This window comes from Lepidochelys kempii, chromosome 1, assembly GCF_965140265.1.
Source record: "Lepidochelys kempii isolate rLepKem1 chromosome 1, rLepKem1.hap2, whole genome shotgun sequence".
Classification (NCBI taxonomy): domain Eukaryota; kingdom Metazoa; phylum Chordata; order Testudines; family Cheloniidae; genus Lepidochelys; species Lepidochelys kempii.
This window is the reverse complement of record NC_133256.1, coordinates 56546792-56567231: the sequence shown is the minus strand read 5'-3', so window position 1 is coordinate 56567231 and position 20440 is coordinate 56546792. Positions and strand designations below refer to the sequence as shown.

Sequence of the window (20440 nt, the reverse complement as noted above, 5' to 3'; positions counted from 1 at the left end):
TATTCTATTAACAGTGTGATTAATCAGTTAATTTTTTTTTAAGTCAATCAAGAGTTAACTGCAATTAATCAACAACCCTAATTTTAACTCCTCCCTTTTACAGTCTTTACATCAGCTTCTTTACCTCCTCTGCAATTTTACTGCACACAATTTAGTCACCAGAAATTCATAGAATATCAGGGTTGGAAGGGACCTCAGGAGGTCATCTAGTCCAACCCCCTGCTCAAAGCAGGACCAGTCCCCAATTAAATCATCCCAGCCAGGACTTTGTCAAGCCTGACCTTAAAAACTTCTAAGGAAGGAGATTCCACCACCTCCCTAGGTAACGCATTCCAGTGTTTCACCACCCTCCTAGTGAAAAAGTTTTTCCTAATATCCAACCTAAACCTCCCCCAATGCAACTTGAGACCATTACTCCTTGTCCTGTCCTTTTCTACCACTGAGAATAGTCTAGAACCATCTTCTTTGGAACCAGCTCTCAGGTAGTTGAAAGCAGCTATCAAATCCCCCTCATTCTTCTCTTCTGCAGACTAAACAATCCCAGTTCCCTCAGCCCCTCCTCATAAGTCTCGTGTTCCAGACCCCTAATCATTTTTGTTGCCCTTCGCTGGACTCTCTCCAATTTATCCACATCCTTCTTGTAGCGTGGGGCCCAAAACTGGACACAGTACTCCAGATGAGGCCTCATCAATGTCGAATAGAAGGGAACGATCACGTCCCTCGATCTGCTTGCTATGCCCCTACTTATACATCCCAAAATGCCATTGGCCTTCTTGGCAACAACGGCACACTGTTGACTCATATCCAGCTTCTCGTCCACTGTAACCCCTAGGTCCTTTTCCGCAGAACTGCTGCCTAGCCATTCGGTCCCTAGTCTGTACTGGTGCATTGGGTTCTTCCGTCCTAAGTGCAGGACTCTGCACTTATCCTTGTTGAACCTCATCAGATTTCTTTTGGCCCAATCCTCCAATTTGTCTAGGTCCCTCTGTATCCTATCCCTGCCCTCCAGCGTATCTACCACTCCTCCTAGTTTAGTATCATCCGCAAATTTGCTGAGAGTGCAATCCACACCATCCTCCAGATCATTTATGAAGATATTGAACAAAACCAGCCCTAGGACCGACCCTTGGGGCACTCCACTTGATACCGGCTGCCAACTAGACATGGAGCCATTGATCACTACCCATTGAGCCCGACAATCTAGCCAACTTTCTACCCACTTTATAGTGCATTCATCCAGCCCATACTTCTTTAACTTGCTGACAAGAATACTGTGGGAGACAGTGTCAAAAGCTTTGCTAAAGTCAAGAAACAATACATCCACTGCTTTCCCTTCATCCACAGAACCAGTAATCTCATCATAAAAGGCGATTAGATTAGTCAGGCATGACCTTCCCTTGGTGAATCTATGCTGACTGTTCCTGATCACTTTCCTCTCGTGTAAGTGCTTCAGGATTGATTCCTTGAGGACCTGCTCCATGATTTTTCCAGGGACTGAGGTGAGACTGACTGGCCAGTAGTTCCCAGGATCCTCCTTCTTCCCTTTTTTAAAGATTGGCACTACATTAGCCTACATTACATTACATAAACTACATTACATTACTAAATTACTATAGTATAGTCTCAAATGAAAACTAAATAAGGTATTTTTATCATAACTTCAGGGGTTTATTTTCTGCATTGTTCTGACATGACAAACAACACCTGTTGGTCCACAAAGTGTAATTCCTAATTCATGAGCAGCATGTATAGCAGCTTCACTTCTGCTGATTATAGAGTACTAAATTCCTTGCTGCAAATGCAGAATTACAGCAATTTTTGAAGCAAGCTACCAAACTGACTAGATCACCTGACTAGTGCAAGATATCCCTTTGTGGTTGTAGCATGTACACAGGTCTATTATGTCCCCTGTGAATAAAGTGGCATAAGTCCTCTGATTTAAGGAAAATTATGCATACACTGTGACGCCTCTGCTTAGGAAAAAGTTGTTTTCTGGGTAGTAACATGTCTTCATATTTTGACAAATTAAACAGTGCAAGTTGAGACTAATACTTTGTGTAACTTATAAAAAAAAATACCCAGATTTGGCGCTCTCACAAGTAAAAATCAAATTATTGTAATTTACTTGATAGGATCATAACAGAAACAGGAAAGACCTTTTAGATTATAATGTCTCTGCAAATGCAAAATATAGTCATCAGAGGATGCATTAGACACAAAATTGATATCATACTTGATCTTAGCTAGACTGTAAACTCTTTGAGACAAGGATTTTTTATTAAATTATTAATTATTATTATTATTGTGTGTTTGCAGAGTGCAGTACAATTGGGCCACAATCTTTGATTGAGGCCTTTAAGTGCTACTGCAATACAAATAATATTAAAAGGCCATTTAGACACAAAGCAATACGAAGAAGAGACTTCTTCCGAGTTTTGTTCATGGACAAGCAGCACACTGTTTATATTTAACAAATAATAAATAAGAATTTATCAGTCTTGGGATGGGGGAATTAACTCTATGGTTGGGAAATATGCACTATGTTTCTGTTCTCCTCCTAGTATCCCTTTATTCTGCTTAGAAGTGGCTTGGAATGCTTATGACCTTGTATTGCTAAGAGAGGTGGGGCAGAGTTTTAAAAATAGTCTCCTTCGCTTCTGACAACCAGCTATTTGAAGAAGCTCTTTGCTGAAATGCCTCAGGATCCAGTCCTAGCCTTGCCCCCGACCCACACAGGAACATATTTATAATTGCAGACCTGGTTGCTGAAAAACAAAGGCCCTGTCCATATTATAGATTTGACTGTGTTTAAGCATGCTTCATAAATGTATTGGTGCCCCTACTGTGTTATAAAACATTGTTTGGTCATGCCTGTGGCATGAGACAAACTGGTACATCAATTCTAACAAATGATGCTCAAGACCAGAGTGTTCTGCTCACACTAGGGCATGATAATATGGCTTGGTCCTGTCTGTACAGACAACAAAAAGGTGTGCTTTAACATTGTTGGGGCACTAATCAGGCAATGGGTGAGCACTACCGACGTGTCTACACTTAAAAGCAGAGATGACTCGTGCCTGCTGACAGGGAGGAAGGGGGATGACACAATGTAAAGGGGGGCCACATGTCTGCCCCATGCATCGCCTCTGGGAGGAACCTTCCGGCCCCACCTCCCTGGGCCAAGGCAGCCAATCCCGTTGGCTCCTAGTGAGGAGCACGTGCCTCTCGGCCAGGCTGGGGAGACACACAGCACCAATATCTCCCCTGCGCCCTCACGGACACCTCAGCACGGGGGAGAGGTGTGGGCAGTGCCCCTACTTCCCTGCTCCCAGAGCCTTCCCCAGCGACGCCCTACACACACCCTGCACCCAGGGGCACCACATTGTGCCCGCCAGAATTTCCAGCTGGCTTGGCCTCTGTTCCTGGCAGGGAGCAGGAGAGAGCCACTTCTCACATTGCCTGAGGGTGGCTTCTGCGCATCCCTGCCTCTGGGCAGTTCAGCAGCTCTTTGAGCCCAGCTGGGGAGGCCGCAGCAGCCCGACCCCTCTGCTCTCCACCCAGGCCTGGCTGATGGGGATAGGGACCGAGAGAGCAGGAAGTGCCGTGGGAGAGGCAAAGCAGAAAGACAAAGCCTCCTTCTCATGCCGGCAGGTCAAGCAGAGCAAGCCCTTCAAGGGCAGCTCGGCATTCACAGAAATCTGTGGGGGGCACTTAGTCCCACATGCCCCCCACACACACATTGCCTCCGCTTAAAATGCTACAACAGCGCAGCTGCACCACTTCAGTGTATACACTACCTATGCCAATGGGAGGGCTTCTCCTAGTGGGGCAGATAATCCACCTCCCTAAGAGGTGCTAGCTAGGTTAAGAGAACAATTATTCCATTGACCTAGCACTGTGTACACCGGGGGTTAGGTTGGTAGAATAGTCTCTCAGGTATGTGGATTTTTCACACCCTTGAGAGATGTAGCTATACTGATGTAAATTCCTAGTGTAGACCACGCTTATAACTTTGTCAGGGCATGTTGGCTTAAAAAAAAAAAAAAAAAACACACTATAGACATGGCCAAAATCAGGTTATTTTTACATCATCTTGGCCTTTTGGCCAAGATCAGTTTAATGTTAGAAGTATTATCGTGAAGTGGGTTTTTTTACCCATGAAAGCTTATGCCCAAATAAATCTGTTAGTCTTTAAGGTGCCACTGGACTCCTCGTTGTTTTTGTAGATAGAGACTAACATGGCTACCCCTCTGATACTTAATATTAGATACAGTCCCTTGATATAGAATGTATCTTGCACTTGTAGGGAAATGAACTCACTGATCCAACAGGTCTTCTGATCATTAACTACCATGATCCTATGAACTAAATTAAAGGGAAGTTTTCTGTTCTTGTAAATGTATTCTCATTTCATATGGAGACATTTCAGGAACCAACACGTAAAAGGTTAAAACGACACACCTGTCCAAGTGAACAACATATTAGACTGATTTTTTTCCATAAATACACTAGATACACTTTTGCACACCCACAGAAGCCAAGCCGCCTCCTCTGCAACATCACCTGCTTGTCTGTGGTAGGGGAAAAAACCCACCCACAACCAAAGCAGCCTTTCTGATTCAGAAGCATAACCAAGTACAGACGGCTTTTGCAGCGTGCCATGGAATATCAGTGATGTGTTTATTACAATCAGTGAAAAGGTGTAAATGGAGTTCCTGGCTTCAGCAGCCTTGTGCTAATTTCACAATGATCCTTATGTGCAATCTCAGATAGTGACGACAAGGACCCATCATCACCCTCATACTGCTGATAGTAGATACAGTACAAGCAAATGGATCTCCACTACTTCAGGTGCATCTGGATTTTCCTTTTTGATGTTTTCTATAAACATACAAAATCATTAGGACAAAATATCAGACCTTGAGAAACACCCATGAGCACTGTTCCCTCTAAACTGTGCGTGTGTGCATGCACACACAGATCTTAAACCCCACGCGCACTCTGGCTTCAGCAGCAGCACAGAAGAAATTTTTTGCGCACACAGCCTGTTAAAAATTAGAGGGAACATTGCCCATGAGAACTCCTAGGCCTAAACTTCAACTTTCCTAGCTCTTCAACGAGTTGACTCCAGCTTACCTCTGTCCCAGCCGACAGCATCACTAGCAGGAAGACATAATTATACTAAAGGTTGGGAGGATCGGCTCTCATTACCCCCCAACAGGCCGCAGGAGATACCACAGTGCCAGCTGGTAAGGAACTGAGACCAGGATCCATTCCCCCACCCAATCCCTCCACTGGGGCAGGGCCCCTTCACACCCCGATACTCCCCTGGGACAGGGCTCCCTCATGCACCAGCTTGTGTTCTAATCAGCAGCAGTGACACAGGCTACTGTACTGACTAGAGTGGGGGACAGATACCAATCCTAATCTCTATCTCCCCCCAGGCCTGCCAGGAGCCACCATGGAGCAGGCCCGGGCTCTAAATCATTGCATTGTTAGCTCCACCCCCAATCCTCACCAGCTGGACAGGAAGCAACAGCAGTGCATGGGCTGGAGCAAGCCAGCACTATGGCCGGCACCATGTGGTCACACTCCCTCCCCAGGATAGAACTGGCCTGCCACCTCCCCACTCCTCTCTGGGATGGGACCAGCTCGCTAACCTCCCACAAGCAACCGCAGCTTCACGGTACTGGGCTAATGTTATGATTTCCATGCAGTCTGTGAAATCATGATCTATCCAGCAAACTAGACATTCTCAACTGTGCACAAAAATCTGGAGAAGAGGATTTGATAGCCAGTTTCAATCTGAACCTCGGGAATATTTCCAGTATGGTCTATATAAATATGGGGTTTTTTAAGTTACTGCTTCTCAACCTTGAAACCTACCCATTGCTTGACACAAACCATTGAAATGTGGCCAGTGACCAAAATATGGAACACTAGAGTTTGCTGCACATCATGGAAGAACTGATGGAGTATAATTATTTTAACTATAGAACCTATTTTTAAGGGCATTCTCTTTAACTGCGGGAGTTAAATCAACCAATTTTTTTTCCAAGAAGAAAACTGGAAAAACATATTCCATCATGTGCAGCCACAAGGACCTCCACAAGCCACCAGCAAGGTTTGAACGCAGGATTTTCAGAAGACTAGCACAGCCCTGTACTCGTGAAGGAGTATGTGAATCAATCCCTGGTGGGAGGGAAGTGATACATACTCTGCCAGTAGGTTACACAACTCTTTGCTAGACAGCAGTAGAATGTTTAAGATCAGGATTCATGAGTTCTGTTCCTGGCTTTGGGAGAAGAATGTGGCCTAGTTCTTAGAGCAATAGTTGGCAACAGGATAGCCAAGCACACAGATTTCGAACACCCATTCTAAAAGGCAGTGTGACTAAGTGGAAGAGACTTGGGTCTACCATACAAAGACCTGAATTTGATTCCCATTTCTACCCCAAGTGTTCTTGTGCAACCTGCTAGGGAACTTACTTGTAAAATGAAGGGAATTATACTTAACTGTCTCCTAGGCGTGTGATGCCTTGATCAATAATAAGAATTGTGAAGCACACAGAAATATAAAAAAGCAGTCAGAAGAGGGGAGACTAGAACTCCTGGTCTCCTGGCTTCCAACTCAGTTACAACCCCCTACACTAAAGGATACTTGAAGTCTCACTCACCTCCAGAGCAACTGCCTCACTTGGCACTAAAGCAGAAGAGACTGAAATATGAAACTTCCCACAAAATCCAGTACACCCGAGAGCTTTGTGCAGCAGCAGACATGACAAGAGGCCAGGTCCTTACCTTACGTACACAGGACCAGATTATACACCACTGAAGTCAAAGGGAATTTTGCAACTGACCTCAATTGTTGCAGGATCGTGGCCACAGACAGTCCTATTAGAGTCAATGATAATCTCATAACGATTCCAATATGCAAGTGTATGTTTCATTCTTCACACATTGCTCATCTTACTTACATAGGGAGTCCCTCTGACTTTATTAGGACCAGATGTGAGAGTGAGATGAACAGGATTTAGGCACAGTTTCTTTAGCACTGCATAAAAGAGCAGGTGTAGCTGGGTGGTTTGGTCAGTCATTAGGCTTAGTGGCCTGGGCCTCTGAATCCAATCTTTCTGTCACCCGTAGCTCTCTGGATGTGGTCTCAGGGCACCGTAGGTCTCTGGATGTGGTCTCAGCTAGACTGGCTAGACAGTTTCAGATATGGCCATATTTGACAACGTTTTTACTTCAGCCAAGGGCCGATGCCTGCAGCCCTCTTGTGCCCCTAGCTTGTGGTTCTCCCTCTCTTTTGGGGTGTCAGGGACGGGGTAGGGACTCACAGCTGGATCCCCTGAGTAGACGCTTCTTCTCCTGCTGCTGCCGCTGAGTAGTGCTCCTTCATAAAATGTCCTCTCTTTCACCCTTTGCTTAGAGTTGCTGAACTGAGCTCCCTTTATATTGATCTTTGCCCCAGCATCATGCTTAGCAATGGCTAAGGGATGGAACCCAGTACTGCTTCCCCTGCCTCAGCCTTAGTGTAGGATTCGTAAACCCCATCACAGCAGAATTGGGTTTTGTTTTTTTAAATATAAATGCCTGATCAGGAAAAATCCCTAAGACTACAATCGAAATGCTGCTAAAAATCTAGCACTCCAGATTCTTATGAACAGTTGTGAACCTCTAGGACAGCACATGGAAGTCGAATGCGAAGACATGCCACACTGACTTACCTAAATGAATTTGCCTAATTAAGTATGTTTAAACGTAAAGGGGAAGGAGAGAGAAAAAAAGTTTCAAAATGAATTTTTACCTAGCTGATAGGGTGTTTTTGAACAGTGAATGGATCCCTGAGGGGAAAACAAAAAGGGTGAGTTTACTGTAATCTCAAGTTTGTCTTGCTGGCTGGCAGAACCATAACTATTCATAATAAAACCACTTATTTACAACTTGCCTGATTTCAGATTCCATTACAAATCTAAAATTTTGGTCAACTTTACACACCCAAGCCAAATGCAGAGGGAACTTGGGCCAACTTTCAAATTATTATGGATCAGTTTATAATTTTGGATGAAAACCTCATAAAACTTGATGGATTTGCTTGCAGGGCTGGTTCAGAAATGTTGCCAAACCTGTAGCTGCAGGGAGCCTGAGTCATCAGAGCCCAACCCCACCAAGGATAGGTGAAAAATACCAGTGGGATGTTTACTGTTCATGCTTCAGTGCTGTATGACATGCAATATATCCTCTGGATAGTGCTTTGTGGTTGTGATCTTGAGACCTTTAGGGAGTCAGGAGGTCACCCTTTTTATTGTGGGCTGGATTGAGAAGTTCCTGTTCATTTTGTTTAACAAACCTCCCACCTGCTATTCCTCTAACTTCTTCCAAAGACATACGGTATCACCACTATGGAACTGAACTCACCCTACCTGGCACAGGAACTTGTGGTGGGTGGGGGTGGGAATATGAGAACATGCAGTGATTTGGGGTCTTCCAGTGAGCTGGTCCAGGCAAATGGTTTTGCAGGAGGCTCTAGACTGGTTGGGTTTTACCCCTAACCCAGGCAAAAACTGGTAGTTTTGGCTTAATTTTGCATTGAGTTTTTGGGTTGAGAGTAAAATTCAAAGCAAAACTCAAGTGGTCTGAAACCACACAAAAAACAAACCCAAACCCCAAAACCACAAGGTAAGTGCCAAGTCTACAGAATTCCAAACTATCTGATGTATCCATCCACAGGCATCTTGAAAAAATAAGCTAGTCCAATTTTACCTGATGTATAATTACATCAAGTACAATTCTTAATGATTTGTTTGATTGCCTGCTTATCACTCCAGTTTAATGGGGAGTGCCAATGCTGGAGTTAAATCAGGGATGAATTTGGTCCCATATAACTGGGATTATATTACACATGCAGGTATGCACTGGCTCCTCACAATATAAAGATCCATGAACAGGAACCCATCAGGACAAATGCACACTTTCTAAGGAGCCCCTGTTCAATTCAAACGTTGCGTAAGAAATGGATGAGGTATAAGAGAGGCTTTATTCAACTTTTCCAGATCTGGAGAATTACTCTTCTTAATCCTCTTAATGTTATGCTAATCTTCCCATTATTACAGAATCTTCTTTGAATTAATCAGATGTGAAAAATAAGAAAAGGAAAGAGGACTTTAGAACAGTAGGAACTGGTTAAGGTATATGGATTAATTGGACCAAATTTTATGTAAGTGAATGCAACAACATTAAAGTCAATGCACCTGTGCTCACTAACAAGAGTGTCAATGTAACACATTATATGAATAACAATGATCATTAACACTAAGTGAGAGAGGATGTATACATATTTGTGTGTGTATTCCACAGACACACTCTTCTTGAAAAGACTTGCAACTGCTTTTTAAATTTACAATCAGCATTTCTAATTTCTATTATCATTTTCACAAAAAATGGTCTAAGTGATGTAGGCCATCCTTACAGGATGGGAGTGAGGAGGGCTTTATTCTGGTAAGCAGTGACTTTGAAAAAGATTTGGGGGTCATGGTGGATAATCAGTTGAAAATGAGCTCCCAGAGTGACACTGTGGCCAAAAGAGCTAAAGTAATCTTTGAATGCATAAACAGGGGAATCTCAAGTAATAGTAGAGATTTTTTTTAAAAAAAAACCACTGTATTTGGCATTGACACAACTGCTGCTGGAATACTGTGTCTAGCTCTGGCGTCCATAATTCAAAAAGGATGTTTATAAATTGGAAAGGGTTCAGAGAAGAGCCACAAGAACTATTAAAGGATTAGAAAATATTAGAAAGACTCAAGGAGTTCAATCCATTTACCTTAACAAAGAAAAGGTTAAAAGGATGTCTTGATTATAGTCTAAGTATCTACATGGGGAACAAATCTTTAATAATGGGCTCATCAATCTAGCCAAGAAAGGTATAACTATAACATGATCCAATAGCTGGAAGTTGAAGCTAGACAAATTCAGCCTGGACATAAGGTGTACATTTTTAACAGTAGGAAGAGTTAACCATTGGAACAGTTTACCAAGGGTTGAGATGCATTCTCCATGACCGGCAACTTTTAAATCAAGAATGGATATTTTCCTAAAAGATCTGCTCTAGGGATTATTTTGGGGAAATTCCATGGCCTCTGTTATACAGGAGTTCGGACGAGATGATCACAGTGTTCCTTTCTGGCCTTGGAATCTAGAAATGCTATAGGGGTACGATAGCTCTGTAGTACTAATAATTGTTGCATTTAACAATAGCACGCATGCAATACAGATCATGCACTTCACGTGTGCTAATAAAATTTCCTGTTTTTCAAATTCTTTTCCATCTGATCTCTTATAATTTCAGGGCTGCTTAACACCACTTTCTTGTAGTTTTGTATCTTTCAGAACTGCTACAGAGCTGGAAAAGAAATTCCCTCTCTGGGATGGTAGTCTCTAGGCCTGGGGTGTGGAACCTCTGGCCCGTGTGCCAGATCCAGCCCCCTGCTTAATTTCATCCTGCCCGCAGCAAGTCTCCACGCTGCGGAACAAAAGCCATGAGCCTCGGTGCCCCCCCCCCGCGGGCTGGAGCCGCAAGCATTGGCTCGCCCCACTGCCGGGGGGGGGAAGCTACAGTGCCAGGCAGGTCGGTCAGCTGACCCTAGGCACAGTGGTGATCAAGAAAGCTCTGAGTCCATGTGTGCCTACCCCCAACCTCAGGCACTGCCCCCACAGCTCCCATTGGCCAGGAACCACAACCAATAGGAGCTGTGGCCGCTTCCGGGAGCGGTGCAGGGCCAGGGCCAGGGCCAGGGCGAGCTTGCCTTAGCCCCGCCGCTAACCAGGAGCCACCTGAGGATCCCGCACCTCTCACCCCCTCCCGCAACTGAACCCCCTGCCCCAGCCCAGACCACCCTCCCAGAGCTCCTACCCCCACCCTGAACCCTCTGCCCATGGTCAGAATCCCCTCCCAGACCCCACACCTCCACCCCAACCCCCTGCCCCAGCCCTGCTCCCTGAAACCCTCATTTCTGGCCCCACCCCGGAGCCTAGGGGAAGCCCCGAGCCCCTGCACCCTCCCCGCGGGGCTGTGTGGGGCCTGTGACTGACTTTCTGTGGGTCAGTGGCCCCCATTAGAAAGAAGGCTCCCCACCCCTGCTCTAGGCACTGGGGCTATATCAGCCACTTTCAATTGTCCCAAACTTGCATTTCCATCTACATATTCACACTACAGTTGTAGGTGTCTAAATAACTGCAGGATAAACCTTTAGGGCTTTTGACTTTGAAGTTAGTTCTAGCTGGAATCTATTTTGCTAGCAAGCAATACTGTATGTTTAGCCATGAAAAGAAAGGGCTTTTAGCCACATGAAAAATGGGTATTGAAAGTGAAAGTTATGACAAGACAATGTTTTAACTAGCTGCATGAAAGTGAAAGATGTGGTGTTTTTGCACTGAATCTCTCACTAGAGTAATAATTAGTTTTTGAAAACTCTCTCAGCCCAGCAGAACAGCTGAAAGTGGCACACAGATCTCCTTTTCCCCCCCCAATGAATGCTCAAAAACACATGAATGGCAAAGATACCAAACAAATGCAGATCGACGAGGATCCCAAAGTTTTGAATGTGCAGAAGACGACATCAGGGTATTTTTTTTTAATTATTATTTTTTGAGAGAAACTTTCCCTCCAGATTTCCTATATAGCTGTGTCTTAGCCCTAAGAATCTTCCTATTAGGATTTACTCCCCTAACATCGACTATTCAGGACATTTTCCTTACTGGGAGGGACTGTCTTCAGAGCAGTTCAGTGCAACTCTTGTCTGAAGGGGACATTTTCCTCTGACCCCAAGGGGATGAGGACTCTGCCTGCTCGGCAATCCAGATCATAGAGTTAGGCCCCTGTTCAACAAAGCACTTAGTCATGTGCTTAAGTACTGTCCTGAATAGCAATGCCTTCTTGAATTGTGCCTGAAAGAACAGAACTAGGAACAAACCACGTTCTCTTGTACAGTGGCTTAATCGGAACTAGACATGTGAGTAACAGTCTGCAGGGTTGGGATCATAGATATTAAATATCAGATAGCTAAATGATTTAATATTCAGTTAAAATGTCATTTTCAAATCTGTAAATTTCCGTACTGATAGAAGTAGAAGACTTCATCCAGTTTAACACCCTTTTATCTTGTGAGAAAAAAGTATACCAACAGTTCAGACTTTCTAAAAAGTAGAAAAACTGTCAATTCAAAGTTCTCATAAAACATCAAAATTCCTCTTAATTCTCCATCTCTGGGGTACACCCCACCCCACCCCAAAAGCACAGCTCAACTAGTGGAGAATTTAAAGTTGAACTGCAAAGCAAAAACAAAATTTTCTGCATTGAATATCCCCATTAATTAGGCTATGGGGCACATTTAGCACAAAATTAGTCTTTTATATATTCTCTTTCCCCTTCCTGAAATTATCTTGATCCTTCACAATTAACAGAAGGTATCCCAAAGTGAGACATCAAATACCAGAAGTCTCACTGAGTTCCACGTTACAGAAATAACACATTCTGAGGTACTGTCTGTGAACCCAAAGTACCAAGAGGATTCCACAGAGAAGGAAAATATGCTTACCTTTTTATTTTTGGTTCACTTCTAATATGTAATCGTACCCAGGAAAAGTACATTTGTAGTCAAATGACAGAATTGCATAAGAAGTGTTTTAATATTACCTAACAATTATTTGTTTTAATTTTATTTTTAGTCTCATCCACATTTCTATTATTGAACTGTACCCATGACAATTCTTTTAGAGAATTTGAAAGTCTCTGGTGCACACACAGACACTCACTCTAATACGGTAATAGATACAAATACATATAAAAATTATATATAGGGTGTATATAGTACATATGAACATTGCTGTATTTTTATATAATGTTGTTGCATGTGTAAACACACACACACACACTTGTAGTTTGTCAGCCTACAAAAATAGTAAACCCTAGAGTACCTTTAAAATGGTCTCGTCTTATTTTGTTACATGCTTGGGTAATTAAAAAAAAATAATACAAATCAGTTATTTTTTGGATTAGCCTGTCTCATTGACTACTCATTGTACATAAAAGTAACTCGCATGCATAAGTGCTTGCAAGATCACAGCCTCGGTGAACACAGTAATTTCAATCTCTTCAAATTGTTGTTCCCCTGAGTACAAATAAATGCCTTATCACTCGTCTTTTAAAAACATGATCTCATACCTTGTCTGTTTTTTTATCTTGCTTTTCCAATATGGCCATGTTTTCTTTCAGAGTTTTTACAATCTCAGCAGGATTTTTGTGCGATTTACTGAACAAAGGCATGATTTTCTTCACCTGAATTTCTTCTTCTGATATAGCTGAGGACTGCTTTAAATCAAAAAGGACAAAAAGAGCAAAAATTAGCTTTTAAGGTTTTGTTTGCAGCTACGAGTCCAATACAGTATGCTCTATGTATAAAGTATACTGCAAGCTCAGACTGTAAGAGCACTCTGAGCTCCAGTTGCTCACATCCACTGAAAATTCCAGTTGACTCCACTAGATCCTTCAACTAGTCTAGGTTGGTTTCTAGAGGCCTTTTAAGTTTTGACTGGAAAACCAGTAGCTCCAAGAACAGACAGACAAACATATCTGTTGCTTGGATCATTGCAGGATTGGGCCTCAACTTTTCAGTCATTGCTTACATTTTATTTTGTTTCTCTTTATCTAACTTTTTAGTTAAGAGGATGTCAATATTGAATAGTTTAAACCTCCCCAAAAAGGGAGCTTGCCAAACCTTGAGAGGCCTGCATTCCTTGTGACTCACAACTCACTTCTGACTTGTTTAAGTCTGGGGGAGTTTAGACGAGCAAGAAATATAAAATGAGGCCTAATATAAATACAAATGCTTACATTAAATTAAAACATTTAAACAAAAAATACTTTAACTTATACATTCCTCCCTATTCTGTTGGAAACCCAAATACCCATCAGTGTACTAGTGCATGAGAACCAGAAAGAGAAAGCGAACAGTTTAGTTTTAAGGTGTCAGCAGGACCTGAGCCTGGAAGGTGCTGCGTGTCCTCAACTCCCATTGGCTTTAATGGGAGTTGAAGACTCTTAGGACCCAATACAAAGCCTGATGAAGTCAATGGAAAGACTCTCATTGACTTTTTGGACTTTGGATCTAGCCCATGTCACTTTAAAGAGGGTGCACAGCACTTTGCAGCACTAGGTCCCCAAGCTGAAGAACATGCAAACAGTAAAAACACACCAGTAAGAAGTAAATTAGATCTGGGGGGTGGAAGAAAATCACTCCAATTTTCATATTCACTATGGTCTCATACAAATAAGAAATGTTATAACAGAGATTGAGAGAGGAAGAATGAAAACAGATTAAAATATACATATGTAAAATACTTTGCATAACACTCACCCTTACTTCAAAATCCAAGAACACACTTTTCTCCATGTACACATATGATACTAGTCATTACATATCTTATATGATTAATAAAAATAATAGCTACAGTTTTTACTCATACACCCTTATAGACATTTGAGAGAATTATTTGAAATTTATGTGGTGTTTTATAAAATAAGACAGATCCTATGCTACAAAGCTGAAACTCTTAAAGCACTTAGAGAGAGAGGTTGTGTAATTTATTGGTGACATAAAGGAAAGATTATTTGAAGAATGTCATATTTCAGTTAAAAGTTCCTAGAGCAGGAAAGAATATCAAAAAGATTAAATCTGTATATAGTTTTTCATTAACCATTTGTTGCTAGGCTGGTTCTACAGAAATATTTTCACATTCAAATTCTGGAAATTCCAAGACACTGTCTCTCTTCAATATTCAAGCTCCTTAGGGCACTGTTCAAACTACATTTTTATTTCTGCGGTTTTGGCTGTGTAAACCTGAATACTTGGCTCAGTTCTCGACTAGGAAGCCAAAAACGGTGCTCAGCGCTGCTCACATAGAACTCAGGACACAGTTTTTGGCAAGACCCTCTGACTAGCACAGAGCAGAGTCACACCTGTCAATTTGCCAATACACTACACTGAAGATGGGGGTATACTGTAACTCATCTAGGAATGTTCAGCAATATTCACATACTGGGAAAGAAGGGGCCTCTCACTGTCTGACTTGCATCATCCCCACAATTTTGCTGAATTTAAAGAGTAATGCAATAACATGTCTGCATGCATGCTGCTAATAAGCACTCGGGACTTCACAACCACATGGTTAACGACTTGATATTACAGGGAAAAGAACATTTTTAAAAATTAAAACACTGGAAATAGAAAAGGGTGAGGATCTGCAAGCTTATTAACCCCTGAAGACAAGACATGCGGGGTGGGAGTTGGGTTGTCAGCCTTTGAATACTATTAAAAAGCAAAACAACAAAAACCAGGACATTTTAAAAAAACAAACATCACATTCAGCTGTGTCAAGGTAACTTTGATAATTCTGATTTTTAAATAAATTTACCACTTTTGACTATTAGATTTCCTCTTTTGGGGGGGGGGGTGAAGGGGAAAAGGAAGTAATTTTTTTTTATATGTTAGCTTCAAGGATCACAAGGCTTATTATCTACTGTTTCCCAAAAGGAATTAACCTATATACATCTTCTGAACATAGTCTCTTTACTAAATAGTCGCTATTTTCACTACAATTCCAAACAGGATTTTGTATCACTAGACAGGTAAGTTTTCTCCCCCCCCACATCCTAGATGGAGTCCAGTGAATTCTAAAAGGCCAATATTTACAACAGTGGGCGGTATTTTGGTTACCTTGATTTCCAAATGCCCAATCTGAGGTACCCCAAATTACTGGAACTTTTGAAAATCTGGAGCCAACTTTTTTCTGTATCAACTACACCTTTGATGAGGGTCTGTCTTTAATTTAGGGCTACTTGTAAAAACTGAAGGAAGTGAAATACTAGTACTTCCAGAGTAGATGAGGAACCTTAGGGAATTTCTTTGTAGAGCTATTACACACAAGCTTACCACTACAGCACCTTAATGGCACAAAGGAACTTCCCAGTGACAAGGGGAGAGCCATTACTCTTCACTTCACTCCCTACTGTTGACTGTAGCAGGGCAACAAATTCATTCTCTTCTCTGCTCCTGCCTTCACCTACTATATCAGGGTGGACAAACTTTTTGGCCTGAGGGCCACATCAGAGTATGGAAATCATTCATGGCTCGCTATATACTCACAAAATAGGGGGTTGGGGTGTGGGAGGGGGTGAGGGCTCTGGCTGGGGGTGTGGGCTCTGAGGTAGGGCCAAAAATTAGGTGTTCAGAGTGTGGGAGGGGGCTCTGGGGTTGGGGATGCAGAACGGTGCTCTGGGCTGGGACCGAGGGTGGGAGGGGGATCAGGGCTGGGGCAGGGGGTTGGGGTGCAGGAGGAGGCCAGGGGTGCAGGCTCCGGGTGGTGCTTACGTCAAGTGGCTCCTGGAAGCAGCGGTATGTCCCCCTGTCCAGCTACTACACAGAGGGGCAGCCAGGCAGCTCTGTGTGCTGCCCTGTCCGCAGATGCCGCCCCAGCAGCTCCTATTAGCTGTGGTTCCAGGCCAAAGGGAACTGTGGGGATGGCTCTTGGGGCAAGGGCAGCATGCGGAGCCCCCTGGCTGACCCTATGCATAGGAAGGACATGCTGCTGCTTCCGGCAGCCACGTGGAGCCATGGCATGTGCAGAGCGGGGCAAGCCCCCGACCCCGCTCCCCGGCTGGAGCTCAAGGGCTGGATTAAAACATCTGAAAGGCTGGATGTGGCCCCTGGGCCGTAGTTTACCCACACCTGTACTATATCCTCCACACAAAAAGCTAGCCATGGGTAGAGTGCAATTTATGCATTTTAAAAATCTCTGTTGGACTCTCTTTCTTGGTACCGTTTGTTCCCAACACCAGTCTTTTTGGCAGACATGTTCCTGTCAGACCTATGGTCTCCTTTGCCTCCACTATTCAGTGATTTTCTTTGGACATGAACTACTCTCAGTCACACAAGATAAAGGAAGCAAATTGTGGCAAACTTTCAATGTAGAAAAGGCTGGTAGCGACTGAAAACTACCACTATCGGAGGGCTCTTTGGTGACCATGGTTTGGTGGTCTCCCGCAAGTTCCTTATGAGGAGGGGTTAACTTCATAAACAGCACCACGACAGCTGACACTAATTTGTCAGTAAGTCTCAGACTTACTAGCAGTCTATGAGATGAGGGGGAAAAACAGATCTTTAAACCAAATAACTTTCAGCTTTGGAGGTGGTTTCCCCAGTATAGGAATGAGACACATTGCAGGGTTGTGGGAAATAATGCACTTCCACTGCCTGAGGTTGAAACCTGTAGACAAACAGAACATCTCAGCCTCCACAGCTAGAAAGTCCAACACCTTTCATGCACTCTAAATTCACAAAAATATTTCAGTGACAAGTGTCAGTTCTGGCAGTGTTCAGCTAGGGTTTGTTTAAAGAACATGTTTTCTTTTGTTTTATTTTAGGGAAAAAAAAGTGACAAAAATAGTGAAAAGCAGTTTTTAAAGCAACCTTTCCCAGATGTTTGGCTAGGCCTGTTAAAATTTGAAAGAAGAGCTTTTTTATGATGGGCAGTAGGCGTGGGCATGTGTGTTTCATTCTCTGTGAGAAATTCTTCTTCTCTCTTATATTTTACCAGGTTATTTTGTCATTCCCTCAACATCCTCATGATCATACATGCACAAAAAGCAAAAACTTAATACGCAAGCTCAAGCATTCATGAAGTCCAGAGACTAATAAGATCAGCAATGTGCAGGTACTAGGAATAGTCAAAGGAATGGATGAGATTGCATATCATCACTTTGCACTCACAGTGCATGCCTTCCCTGAGATCTCAAAAACTTTTACAAACATTAATGAAGCCTGACATCATACCACTGAGGCAAGTAAGTACAACTATCTCCACTTTTACAATGTGGGAACCGAGGCACAGAAAGATTAAATGATTTGTCAAAGGTCACATAAGAATCTAATGGGAAAGTCAGGAATAAAACCAAGATTTCTTGGGTTCAGATTCAGTGCTTTATTAATCACCAAACCAAATCTATTAGTTTTGTAGACTACCACAGGCCTATCAGCAAACATTTATCAACTAAGACTTGGGGGTGATGTAGAATGCCATCCAATAGGAACAAAAGCCTAAACTAAAGGTTCCTCTTCCCCTCTCCCCTCCGCCCCATCCAGAATTCTGACACCCAGGCAACTAGACCTCTGTTAATTTTGGGAATATGCAAGATGGTGTTTGCAGAAGGTAAAATCTGTTTTTCGTCTCAGCAAATCAGTGGGATAAAGTTTAACAGACTGATTTTCATGTGAATCTGAAAGGGCGGGGAGTGGAGAAGATCTGACTATTTACAGAGATCTGAGTTTATGTTCCTACAGCTCAGAATAGAGGATACGTCATTGCTAATCCAATTAATCCAATATATCATTTAATAAAAAACAACCAAGCCACATCCACCAAACAACAAAGCCCAACAGCTTCAATGGGAAGTTTGGAGTCAGCTTGTCAGGTGGGAATGCTAAAATGAGGTAAAGAAAGAACGTTAATAGGCCACCACCCCTTTTTAGCTCTTGAAGATACTACTATAATGGGCCAAACAAACTCACTCAGCCCAGCTGAGTTTCCTGTGAATAGACTGGCAAGTACAGAAACCGGTTCAGCCAGCCTACATGTTCACCAGCATGACATACGGATATGTTTAGTGTGATCAGAACTCTTTAATACAAATATAAACTTAATCAGATTTCTTTTCATACACATTATAGGCTCCTTCCCTGAGCCCTCCTTTATTTCTTGATCACAGTCTTCCTTAAAAGACCCCAGTATATCAGAGTTTATAAAGACAGTAAAGAAGGGAGAAGCAACGTGAGTGAGGTAATATCTTTTAGTGGACCAACTTCTACTGGTGAAAGTGACAAGCTTGAAGAAGAGCTCCATTTATCTTGAAAGCTTGACTATCAATACAAGTTGGTCCAATAAAAGATATTACCTCACACACCTAGTCTCTCTAATATCTTGGGACCAACATGGCTACAAGAACACTGCAAACAAAGCAGGAGGCATGCAGACAGCAATATTACTTCAGTCAGCAGCAGATCCCATCATTATACAGTAACTCAGTTAAGCAGTTCAGGAACAAATACTTCCTCCTCCTTCCCACAAACACAAGAATGACAGCATGTGATTCATTCAATCCATTCTTCTTACATGTCACTTGAGACAAGCAGTTTGGTACTGAAAGTGAAATGATTGTATAAAATTTTACACAAATTCAGGCAAGAAAACTTTATATGTTTTCTTGTCCTTTTAGGTGTACAGTATCTGCCTGTGTACCAGAATCACAACACTCTATTAACATATTCACCCTGGGAGGAGTTATTTTTTAATAGGTAAATAAAATATCTTCATTTCTCCCCACCCCATCAATGTGCTAAAAAGCACTGATGGGGTGTAGATTGTGTGCTGGGATTCGTAAATTGTCACTATCATTTTGCAGTCTAATTATGTATTATTGCACCCCCCTCCCAAAAAAAAAAAAAGTGTTAAAAGGACATTAAGGTTATAAACTTAATCACTCAGATTAGGAAATGCCAGAATTCAGGCTGCCCGTGCAATGTTAAATTCAGCCTTTTTGTGTATATGCGTTACATTTATACTCTTTACGTACATGATTACATACTATTTTTACAGAGGAAAATGCACGGAATGGACAGTGTTCTAGAGATGAATTGGGGTTGTGCACCAAATGAGGCTGTTATCTGGATCCCTGCCTCATTTGTTGCAGAATTGGGAAGTTATGTAGTGAATGAGGAAGGGGATTACAGGAAAACAAAGGATTGTCCTATAGTTAAAGCAGTTAAAGCAGTCCTATAGTTAAAGCAGTTCTGGAGAACTGGATTCTATCCTGCCTCTGTCTATATTATGTTGGACAAACCACATAAACCAAAATTTTCACATTTGTTTACTAATTGTGTGTTCTAATTTTATGGGTACTCAATGTGAGATACTTGGCATCAGTTATGCAGGTGTGCTGGAGCACTCACGATGGCAACTGAGGTTGACTGGAACTGTTCTTTAAACATATAAAGTGCTATAAAAAATGCTAAGCGCTCTTTTAATTAATAAATCAATCAATCAGGCTCCAGGCATCTCAAATAGGGCACACAGAATTAATGGGCACTTTTGACCTTGATCTCTCTGTGTCTCAATTCCCCACCTGGAAAATGAAGATAATAATATTGCTTAATCTCACAGGAATGTTCTGAAGATAAATGCATTAATGTTTGTGAAGCACCCAGATACTATGGCGAGAACACTATAGAGACACAAAGGAAGAAATTAATAATTTTGTATTCAATGTAGGCTATGGATTGTGTGCATTAAATAAGGCCTGTGAGCAATGAGGAGAATAAAATAGAAAC

The 20440-nt window shown here is 42.4% G+C and overlaps 1 protein-coding gene across 8 annotated transcripts in view; it reads right to left on the bottom strand.

Annotated features, from left to right (window-relative positions):
• Window positions 1-20440, bottom strand: part of CAB39L (calcium binding protein 39 like) — a 105679-nt gene that overhangs the window by 57765 nt on the left and 27474 nt on the right. For 6 of the 8 annotated variants that reach the window (XM_073343720.1, XM_073343710.1, XM_073343778.1 and 3 more), the window contains one exon: window positions 13225-13371. In XM_073343720.1, coding sequence (XP_073199821.1) covers window positions 13225-13371 — 147 coding nt within the window. The remainder of the gene's footprint in view (window positions 1-13224; window positions 13372-20440) is intronic. The other 2 variants (XM_073343750.1, XM_073343768.1) reach the window with 1 other exon arrangement.